This window comes from Neolamprologus brichardi, chromosome 8 (assembly GCF_056152115.1).
Source record: "Neolamprologus brichardi isolate AB-2024 chromosome 8, ASM5615211v1, whole genome shotgun sequence".
In the NCBI taxonomy this organism is placed as follows: Eukaryota; Metazoa; Chordata; class Actinopteri; order Cichliformes; family Cichlidae; genus Neolamprologus; species Neolamprologus brichardi.
Genome location: NC_142111.1, coordinates 14,717,679 through 14,729,102, shown reverse-complemented (window position 1 = coordinate 14,729,102; position 11,424 = coordinate 14,717,679). Strand labels below are relative to the sequence as shown.

At 38.6% G+C, this 11,424-nt stretch overlaps 1 protein-coding gene across 4 annotated transcripts; it reads left to right on the top strand.

Annotated features, from left to right (window-relative positions):
- The first annotated feature begins 862 nt into the window (after positions 1-862).
- Positions 863-11,219, top strand: casp7 (caspase 7, apoptosis-related cysteine peptidase). Of its 4 annotated transcripts, none has more exons than XM_006791219.3 (7): positions 863-947; positions 1,330-1,451; positions 4,767-4,915; positions 5,006-5,134; positions 7,042-7,217; positions 7,476-7,614; positions 7,759-11,219. In XM_006791219.3, exons 2-7 carry the CDS (start codon positions 1,336-1,338, stop codon positions 7,983-7,985), a joined length of 936 nt encoding a protein of 311 aa, XP_006791282.1. In that variant the 5' UTR covers positions 863-947; positions 1,330-1,335; the 3' UTR covers positions 7,986-11,219. The 4 variants fall into 4 exon arrangements, with proteins under 4 accessions (XP_006791282.1, XP_006791281.1, XP_035763784.1 ...); XM_006791218.3 differs by having other exon boundaries at positions 4,764-4,915; XM_035907891.2 differs by having other exon boundaries at positions 871-947; positions 1,333-1,451; positions 4,764-4,915.
- The last annotated feature ends 205 nt before the right edge of the window (positions 11,220-11,424 follow it).

Here is an 11,424-nt window from a genome sequence, read left to right as displayed (position 1 = left end):
AACAGGGGAGGGAGGAGGAACATGGCTCAGTGGTAGAGCCAAGAAAAGCTTGTCTTAAGTCTAAAATGTAGAGGGTGAAGAAGAAGGATCATAAAACAGTTCCCTGTGCTGCTCAGTGTACTGTCAAAGCAGCAGCTCCCCAGCCAGAACTGCCTGGTAGTCTAATGACTATGAGTGGAGCATCGACCTGCACAGATTCCCCCAGTACTAATGGTCGTAATGGTGTTAAAAGCACTGGAGAGCAGGTAGATGAAGGCATCCTCCGCATCTGTGCCCTCGGTAAGAAAACTGCAAGGGGTCCAGCTAAGGCTCCACCAGATGCAGATAACAGAGGATTAGCATACAGTTTTAATTTGGTATATTTGATAGGTGCTTTTCAATACCCGGCGAGGCACTGAATAAGATTTTCTTTAAACTTTAAACAGTGATTAAGAGACAGAAAAAATATATAAGAAACAAACTGCATTTGTAATTTAGGGCAACATTAAACAAATGAATATACATACCTGGCATAGATTAATCGCTTTATGCTGAATTATTATGTCTTCACCGGCCAGCACAGAAAAAAGTCTTAATTTACGTTTGTGGATATAAATTTGATCAATATACTACAGGTAAATGCTGTCACGAATATTTCTGCTCCAGAGCAACGAAAACCTTTCCCATTTGGAAGAGAAAAAAGATAAACCTTCATAAATTAATCTTGCTTTTACTGCACCCTTTATTATTATTGTTGTTGTGGTTGTTATTATTATTATTATTTGCAAACAACTAGTCGTTTTTCTCCTTTCAGAAAACAAGTGTGCCAAGTGTGCAGGTAGGAGGGACGCAGTGCTGTGACGCAGTTACGCAGTCGCGACAAGTCAAACCGTACTTTCTCTTTCTTTCACAAGGAAGAAGGGACAGAAACTCAGAAGGAGACACTTTGGAGAACGAAAATAAGTCAGGTAACTTTAGTGCTACAGCAAAGTTCGCGTAACACAGTACGATTCAGCTTAACTTCACTCCTGTGTATCAATCTCTTTAGGTATACTTAAAGAAAATGAAAAGTTTATTTATGTATTTTAGCTAAGTCGCTTTTCTGCTACATGCTAACCAGACATGAAGCTAACAAATCAAGTTGAATGCCTCAATGTGACAAAGTGTTAATAAAAGCAGTCTAAATTTAGCTAGCTGTCCGTTTTCAAACCGTTGAGGTGGGACTGAAGAAGATTAAGGAAGTGAGGCAAACTTGTCTCAAAATAACGCCAATGTGTGGTTAGTTTACACCTAATGTACGGAAAGCAGTAGGTTTAGTAAACCATAACGTTATGTATATTTGTGTGCTAGAAGAAGATGGCTGGATACGCCGGTGAACCCTCTGAACTTGGAGAGGGTGGGGGAGATGGGCCGGTGACAGACGAAACAGACGCCAAGCCTGACCGCAAAGGGAGATTTCTGCTATTTGGGAGGTGACTTCCTTTTTATTGTTTCTAAACATGAAAACCAGTGAACCTTCGAGGGGAAAAAGGTCATAAGTTTGGGCCCTAAAAATAAACTCAGTATAACTCAAATAATTTACGTACTGTAATAATATAGGTATTAAGCTTTGGGTTTTGCTTTCATTATTATTCCCTCACTCATTTACAAGGTGTGTGTTCATTTACTGTGGTTGTATCAAGATAAGGTACATGTTAGGTACGCCGTACTAGTACTGGATTGGACCTTTTTTTTCCTTCAGAAGTGCTTTAATTATGGAAAGGTGCTTGAAACGTCCCTCAGAGATTTTGGTCCATATTGACATGACAGCATCACACAGCTGTGTAGGAGATTTGTTGGATGTACATCCATAGTGGGATTCTCACTCTCTGCCGCATCCCAAAGGTGGACTGAGATCTTGGGGATCATCTCAAGTTCAAGAAACCAGTTTGAAATTATCTGGATTTGTGACACAGCACGTAATTGTGCTGCAGGAAGCCATCAGGCGGTTATTATACTGCAAGCATAAAGGGATGGTTAACATCCCTCAGATAGACTGTAGTGTTGAAAAAATGTTAAGCTGGTGAGCCAGTGTGAAGGTGAGAGATGCTCTTCTACTTAAATTGATTGTTACGAATGTTATCAGCTTGACGGAGTCTGGCTGACCTCATCTAACCTCGCTGGATAGTTTCTCTTTTTTTGGACCTTCCTCTCTAAACCCCAGAGACCGTCGTGTGACAAGATCTCAGTAGATCAGTAGTTGAAATACTCGGACCGTCCCATCTGCTACCAGTAACCATGCCACATTTAGTCACTTAAGTCACCTTTCTTCCCCGTTCTGATGCTCAGTTTTGAACTTTAGCAGATCATCTTGACCATGTCTACATTCATAAATGCACTGAGTTCCTGCCATGTGATCGGTTGATTAGATGTTTGCAATAACAAGCAATTGAGCAGATGTACCTAATGAGGTGGCTGGTGAGTGTGTAGTTTTTAAACCATCCTATCATCTGTAGCATAATCTATGTCTGTTTTAATTTGCTTATATTTTTCTGGTGATATTGTCACCTGTTAGGATTTATTTGTGTTGGATGTGCAGACTTTCTTTGTTTTTTTCATGGTTCTTCCACATCTGTATATGCCCCACAGATCTTACAGTACACGCATCATAACACATAAACATAGCAAGCAAGCTCGCACTTTGCATAAAATTCAAATGATGGTTTTTACAGAATAGAATAACAAAAGTTTTAACAAAACTCTATTTCTGACTGCTTCAGTATTCCTGTAGATACTATTATAGTTGGTTTGCAAGTAATTTGTGGCTTGTCTTTTTATTTCAATGGTAGTCTTCTGTTGAAATTTGCTTTATTATTCTCTAATTTAGAAAAGAAATAAAACCCAAAGTGCATTGATTTAAATTACTCAGACATGTATTTGCTCATTTTCTCAAGTAAAACTATTGTGGTGATAAACCACTTCCACATAGGATTTATGTCCACAACCACACAGTTATTTTTGGACCACACACAGCCGAGCACTCTCAGTAAGATCCTGGATTCAGTATCTGAAGGTGACTGTGGTTTCACAGCTAATCAAAACCTAAAAAAGTAGACTGCAAAAATACCCTTGATTTTACACAGCGACCTGGTTTTGAATAGCCCAATTAAGGCAATGGGTCACAGAACATGAAATCAATCTTAAGTCTAATTCAGGGACAGGGGTCAGTCCTCAAGTGGCTTCTCAAAATTAGACCATAGCTGAGGCCAAAATCATTCAAAATGTGCATTCACTATATTATGGAGTGTGGGCCTTTTGACAGTATGCAAATTTGTTTTGTAAACTGATCACTGACACAAAGAGCTGTTTATTCCAGTCTCACTCACAAGGTGGCACTCTGGACCTTTTTAATGGAGAAGTATAAAGTACGGCAGCTGTGTTTTCCCTCAGACACTGGTAATCAAGCAAAAAGGCTCTGCGCTCCGTCTGGAATTTAGATTCTTACCCAAAAATATCAAGATAGCAAGCAATAGAAGATGTAAAAAATACTATATTAAGGAATTATTAATGAAATTCACATTCATTTTTTAATCATTTGTGGTGTGCTTTGGTGTTCATCAAAGGAATATCTTCTTGGAAAGGAATATTTTCTTTATTTACGTCTTTATTTAGTTGCCTTTTTGTCACAAGTGTAGATAACAAGTATGAAAATCCATACAGGTGGATTCTGTACCTGTCAGCAGAGGAGCTACTTGTTGCCCTGTCTGACCTCAGCAGGGAGAGCGAGGCACAGGGGCCATGTGTGAATAGGCCTTTAGAAAGCACTGGTGTGATGGTGAGGTTGCTGACTCAGGGGCCTCACAGTGCGCCGCCCCAGTCAGGTCTCCATCCAGAACAGAGAGCATGTCAGTATCCTAGCACACAACCAAAAATTACGCTTCCAGGTTTGGAGAAACTTGTTTTTTTGTGAGGGAACAAAAGACACAAGACGAAAGCAACGCATTTCAGATGCAGAGTGGCGTAGCGTTTAATGACGAACCAAGGTAAGACAGACGCAACGGCCTCCTATTCCGCTCGACTGTCTTCCTGCTGTACCTGCAGTGCCCAGGGTCTCAGCTCTTTGCACAGCCTCGTGCAGTTGTTTGGTACAGTTGGCACAATTTGGAAGTGGGAGGGGGCTAGAAAAAGTTCTGGATCACATGTTTTTTTTTTGTTTGTTTTTTTCTAATATGGCTGGGCAGCCTGTGAGTGAGCATGCAAGACTGTTGGTACACATTGCTGTGCATTGTTCCCATGCTTGAGTAAGCTGTTGACTAGGCTCTTCTGGAAAAAGCCTTGATTTTGTGAGTCCCTAATGGGTCACTGTTGGCTAAGCTATCTGGATGGATCTTGTAAAGAATGGAAATATGACAGGTGTGTGAGAATTACCACTCGTGGAGGATTTCTTCTTGCTCAGTATAGATTGCTGTTTTTATGATTTTTTTTTTCCAATTATCCGCGCTAAGCAAAAATGTTCTAGTTTCTCCTTAAATCTTCCTTTGGATTTCTGCAACCAACTTTGGCCGTGACTTTAATGCCTTATTTGGAAATGTATGTACCCTTTGGTTTCTAAGTAAGTGGTTCGTGTTGTTTTCAGTTTAATGTGTGTTACTTGTTTTGAAAATTTTACTTAAGGATCATTCATTTGTAGTATTTTTTTGTATTTAAATAGACATCTCAGCTGCAGGAAATTTTAACTGAGAGAAATTCTGTTTTAGCCATGCAATATAATATAACTGTTTTTTTTTATTGTCATTATATAAAAGCAGGAAGAATAAGGATGGCCAGACGCGGGAGCAGGACTACTCTTCTGAAAGCCATTACAGAATTGTTTCACCAACATTCCAGTATAAGATGAGCCACCGGCGAGTGGGAAAGTGCATCATCATCAATAACAAAAACTTTGATGAAAAGACGGGTATAGCAAACCTTACTCAAACGTATAAATTCAGTTTGGCTCAGTGTTATTGCATATTGAGTTTGTAATGTAAGCGTTCTTTTTTGACAGGGATGAATGTACGCAATGGCACGGATCGAGACGCAGGCGAGCTTTACAAGTGCTTCAAGAACCTGGGCTTTGATGTCATTCTTTACAATGATCAGACATGTGAGAAGATGGAGCGTCTTCTCCAAGAGGGTAAGTCATGTCATGTAGATAACGAGACTTTTTTTTTTTTTTACATGTTTCTTTTTGTTGTCATGGTGTTTCATATTTAATATTTAGATCCAAATGTAGGCACATATTTTCTTTTGTAAGCCATTGTAGTTGACGGAAGGGTTAGCAGCACAAAGTGTATTATTTCTGATATGCATATAGTTACATACTAGTAATCTGGTGCCTTCTAATGTGTAAAACAGGGAGGCCTTTGGTCATATACACCCTCTTTGATCTTTTGTGGGCCCGACCAGTGAAACTTCCTTCTCTGTCAATGTACAGATATTTAACTACACATTTAGTCACTTAGATATTTTTATATTAGAAAAATGAGCACAAGTTCAACATTGCATCTATGTTTTTCAACATGATAAAGAAATGCTGCTTTAGTAGATGAAAGAAATGTGTCAGTATGAGTCTTAAATTGTAAGAAGCAAATGTGTAAAATTACAGAAATCTATTATTTACTTACTTAAGTGAAATATGAATGGTGATAGGGAGATCTCTATCAGTAGGCAAACCTGTAAAAAGTACAAAACTTGTGCTCTCCTTCAAATTTTTCAAAGCCATCCAGTAGAGCTGTTCAGTATAATGATATATATCGGATGACGATATGAAAATGTCTATTGTTTCATTTTACGCTATTGTTTGTTTTGTGGTGTCGCAAAATAAACCGTTTACGGTAATATTTTTTCATCGTTTTGATGGTCACTGTAGTGCCTTTATTAATTTCTTAAAGTTCTCTCTTTCTTTTATATTTAAAATAACCACACTACGGACAGACAAGCCACTATTTTTACGTGTGGCGCCACCGTCCTTTGTTTATTTTCCACATAAACCTTTCACAATAAAGCTGAAGATCCTGTTGAGATTTTTCAAAATAAACTGAAATGATGACAAACTAAAGGACCTGTCAAAACAAAGTGAGGAACTTATTTTTAAACGAGGGGCCACCTCTGTAGCATGGACATGGTTTGGTTATGAAAAGTCTGACACGGACCAGAAAACTGTACTATGCAAATTATACAGGAAACCAGTCCCCACCTCACACTCAAACACGGCTCTTCTACCACCTATGCAAGAATCTGAGTACGGAGAAAGTTTATGTCAGGTGCTCAAAATAAACCTTGGACTTAAATGTTAAAACAGGCTTTTCCCAGCAGCACGCCGTGTAATAAATACTCATAAAGAAAATGCCTAAAAATGTATAGTTTCATGCATCGGTCAAAACAGTCGACTCCAGTTACACGACACCCAGCTGAAAACACTTCACGTAAGCTGAGTTGCCTGAGATTCACATAATTTACAGAAAATGTAAAATTTTTCTGATCTATATCGTTGTCAGGACGATAAATGTCTTATATTGGGATATGAGATTTTTGGTCATATTGCTCAGTCCTACCATCCAGTGGCCTGGATTAAAGTCTTCCTTGGCCTGATTCTGCCTTATGTTAGACATCCCTGTTGTAAAATGACCAAGATGTGCAAGTTTAAATTAATAATTCTTGTTTCTTAACAACCACCACTGGTATAAAAGTAACACATCCTACTACTTAAATTTAGCCAAATGTGTCTCTAATCAATGTAACTGGAAGTCCAGTAATCAGGTTTTATGATCATAAGACTATATGAACCTGTCATGTCAGTGATGCTGATAAATTTCTTCTTATAACAAAGGGCTCACTGGCATATTAAATATTTTGATGGGCTGCATTATAAATCATTCTTTATCAGTTAAAAATATAACTTAGCTGAAATCTCAAATTCACGCTAAATAAACTTCAGACGTATCTATTAGGGACTGACTTTACTCATTGATCTAGACAGGTTTAACAAGGCCTGAGTCGAGCTAGGAGTTCAGTGTTTGTTTGTTTGTGTGTGTGGTTCAGCCTCGGAAGAAGACCACAGTGACAGCTCGTGTTTCGCCTGCATCCTGCTGAGCCACGGCGAGGAAGGCATGATCTACGGCACAGACGGAGCCATGCCCATCAAAACGATGACCTCGCTGTTCAGGGGGGACAAGTGCAAAAGCTTAGTGGGAAAGCCAAAACTCTTCTTCATCCAGGTGTGCATGGTTCATACTTGATTGTGTGACTAAAGTCTTTTATTGTAACAATAGCAGTGTTAAGTTACAGATTTGTGTGAACTTCTATTTGCTACTTTTCACCCAAATGGGCAGTTTGAACAGTTCTTTGCTGTGGAAATAGGTGAATTTGGCTTATCTCAGCTTTTAAAAACAGTTAATTTTGAATTGCTTCACCAGGTCATCGATGAGAAAGCTACTCAGGATCACAATGAAATGTCATTTCATTTACTTCACCAGGCTTGTAGGGGTTCAGAATTTGATGATGGTATACAGACAGATTCAGGTCCACCAAATGATGCCCTGGAGACAGATGCAAATCCAAGACATAAGATCCCCGTAGAGGCTGATTTCCTCTTTGCCTACTCTACTGTGCCAGGTAAACCTGAAATCCCAGTTTAAACAACATATTTTTCCTGACAGTAAAATACCATTGGTATATATAAGTGGAGAAGCATTTCCTGAAGAGTTTAGTTTGACTGATTTCTAGTTTCATTGCTCACAAATGATGCTTATTTTCCAGGATATTACTCATGGAGGAATCCTGGGCGTGGCTCCTGGTTTGTACAGGCGCTCTGCAACGTCCTGAATGAGTTTGGAAAACAGCTGGAGATAATGCAGATCCTGACACGGGTCAATTACATGGTGGCCACCAGCTTTGAGTCCTGGTCTGAAGACCCCCGCTTCAGTGAGAAAAAGCAGATTCCCTGTGTGGTCTCTATGCTGACAAAAGAACTGTATTTCAACTGACTGCCGATCCACCTGACTGTACTGTAATGGTGCCACAGACTGACCGACTGACTAACTAGACTGACTAGACTAGACTGTTTCAGGTACTGATTAAGCAGTCAAAGCATTCAGGGATGATTCAGACATTTTGCATGTGGACTTGGGGCCGAAAAGCACTACATGAGAAACAAAAACATTACAGTGGCACACGGCGTTCATGTGTTGATAGTGAAACTTCTTCCTCTTCTTCACATTCTTCCACTTCTTCAGAATAATGGTGTCACATTTGATCTGATCTTCGTTGACAGGCGTTGTGAAATATCCATGTTATTCTACCAGCCCAGAAAATTTGCTGCCAGGTTTTGTGGGTTTATAGAATCTATAGTCTATACGTCGCACCATTTTCCAGCATTTGCAGTAGATGTTTGAAGGGACTGAACCCTATGAACACGGGCAAGCAAGGATGGGCAAAAGTTGGCTTTTGGTATTCTACGACTCTCAGTGGAAAAACATCTTGTCGTTTTGACTGATCTAATATGATTTGAAAAACTAAATTAAGCCCCTTTTAAGATTCATTAGGCAGTTTATAGAAATCTTCAGTAGGAAACTGAAATGAGTGATTACTAGAACTTTGATTGCTGTAGGAGTGTTGAGGGACCTGCCTTCATTACAGACCCTGTGCAATGAATTGTTAAAGAGAAAAATGCCTTTTAAAATGACTTCGATCATTTTCAGCTACCTGTATTTTAAAGTTTCTACTGTCAATTGTCAGAAAAAGAGACAAAAGAAAAGACAAACAGATCAGAAACATGTCAACCTTCTTGCCAAAGGCTTCTTGTCTCAGCCTTCCTAGCAAATTTTAGTTTGTAGCAGAAAGCTGGTATCCTCAGGTTCTTTAATGTCCATGAAGTGGGTAAATGTCATGTTAATTTCATATCCATAGTGGTTAGGAAGATGTGATTGTTTGCTGTGTAATGATTAGTTCAGTGAGGTTTTGGGTCAAGTGCATAGCATAGAGTCCGCCCTATTAAAAACAAGGACCATTTTGAGAACCACTGTTCTCAATGTAATGTTGAAGGCTTCACTTCTTTAAACTCAAATAAGTTAATCTATGCACCATTCAGCAGTCAAAAAACTGTAATGGATTCTGCTTGTTATCTTTAGAGTTCTTCTTCAATATTTTTACTAATTAATGAAATAAATGCTGTATGATCATAACACTAGATAGACAAAAGAATGTCCAAAGCTGTGTTGTAAATTTGTTAAATATCATAGTCTTAACTTGAACTGGGGCCTTAAGCACAAATGCCAAATCATTTTACTGGATACATTTATGTTCTCTGCTTATACACTACACAGTAGTAAACTATCAGTCTCATACCAAATCTCTTTTATTCATTTTTTTAAACTGTCGCTATGCTTTCCTTATGCAATTAGGGCATATAACCACCACAAGAGCTCATGACCAAGACACCAAAGACCCTAAACTCCCCCAGTTAGGGTATTAACTTGTCCCAGACCTGAAGTGGGCTCTGTACCATTAAAAAGCATGGCCTCTGACTTAGAGGGGCTGATTCTCATTCCCATCACTTCACACTTGAGGGGTCGAGTGTGAAGTGATGGGTCGCTCTACGGGTCTCTCTGCATTCCTGCCCTTAAAGATAGGTGGAGTAGAGCCACTACCTCTTCATATAGCAAGGAACCAGTTGCCCGGGGCAAACCCAGGACTCTGGGGAGATTACAACTCTTGGCTGGTTTGGGAACGACTTCGTGTCTCCCAGATGAGCTGGAAGAGGTGGTGGGATGAGGGAAGCCTGGGTTCTCTGCTTAGAGTGCTACCCCTGCAATCTGAACTCTGATAGGTGGCAGAGAATGGCTGGATGGTACAGACAAATTTCTAAACAATTTAATGAATTAATTAATTTGTTACAACTTAAACAAAGTTTGTTTCTGCAGATAATGTGTTATTGAGTGTTTTTAATTACAAAGGCAGCTATTACTGACATTCTGAACATACACACTCCACATGTCCACAATCTCACTTTTTCTAAAAGGTTTTCACCATAATTCATATAACTGCATGTCTCAGTACCTTAGAGGGGGAAGTTCAGCAGTTGGTTTCATTTTTTTTTTTTTTTTTTAGCTCTTTATGCTTTTTTAATTAAAGAAATATATATTATTATTTTATTTTTTTTAATCAGGATGGTATTCCCCATCCATGTCCATTGTACCCACAAGTGTTAAATCTTCTCAACACATGGATCTGTGATGAGCGATGTAGTGCCTAACCTGTGCCAAAAGGAGTTTTTGCACCACTTATTGTGGAATGGAGTTGAAAAAGGGGGAAAATGTGTTTAGGGGTAAAATTTTAAATGCTTTCAGGTTTTAAATGCTGTTGTCCTCAGGAATATATTTGAAAAGATTTGGGAAAATGAATGACTGAATTCATGATTTATTTCTTTTTTATTTGGGGCAATACATTATTTAAACAACTTCAAAATAAAGAAATGCTCATGTAAACAGTTCATTGTATTAAACTTACACACTTTATAATGTAGTGAAGTCTGTATCATTTGTCTTGCACATTTGTAAACAGACCCCATTGAAAACATTGTTTTTTGGTAGGATGGTGCTTACATACATACAAACAAATTATGAAGTCACTGGGTATTTTTAAATGTTTCCATGTGTTTCACTCAGTGCTCACTTAAAATTTGCGAGTTGTACTTGTATGGGTAAAAACATTCCAGGATCAAAATGGATATTAAAGCCTTTCAAAACATTTCTCTCATTGTCATCTTAAAAACATTAATGTTTTTTTTTAGATCGTGAATGTCAAACCATAAGACCTGCAGGCCAGCCGTGCCCTAGCAAAGTGTCTAATCTGGCTCACTGAATGGGTTTATAAGCTGTGAAAAGCACAGAGAAGGAGGGGCTCATTTTTGGACCTTTTGTATTTCCCACTAGGAAGCAGTTGTGTTGTGATAATAGTTGTTCACTTTGCTCATTTCAACCAAGCCAAAGATCTGAATCATCTTACTGATAACATCATGCCCGTGGCGTCCTATAATGAGATTTTTACCGTAAGTCAATCTATGCTGGCACATCTCTTTGAATTATGAAAACAGTTCTTTGTAAAAAAAAAAAAAAGCGGATGAACTACTGATATCATATTTTCCGTAAGACAACTCGGGTGATTTTTTTCTGCTATTTTCAGGTTTGCATCTGTGTTTAGTCCATGAACTAAAATCTGCAATAAAAATGCAAATAAACTCTTAACACTGATGTATTAATCATTCAAACCTAAAAATAAAATAAAAATCATTTAAACTGTAAATGCAGTAAAACCATACCTGGATAGAAAAACGCACAATGGAACACTATCAGTCATGGATTGGCCTCCCCAGAGCCTGGATGTGAAAGTTATTGAACGAGTGTGGGATCGTCTTAATAGAGAACG

Coding starts and splice junctions, on each gene's coding strand:
- casp7 (XM_006791218.3), top strand. CDS start 1,336: ATGGCTGGATACGCCGGTGAACCCTCTGAACTTGGAGAGGGTGGGGGA. Junction 1,452..4,763: donor AGATTTCTGCTATTTGGGAG/GTGACTTCCTTT, acceptor ATTATATAAAAG/CAGGAAGAATAAGGATGGCC. Junction 4,916..5,005: donor AAACTTTGATGAAAAGACGG/GTATAGCAAACC, acceptor CTTTTTTGACAG/GGATGAATGTACGCAATGGC.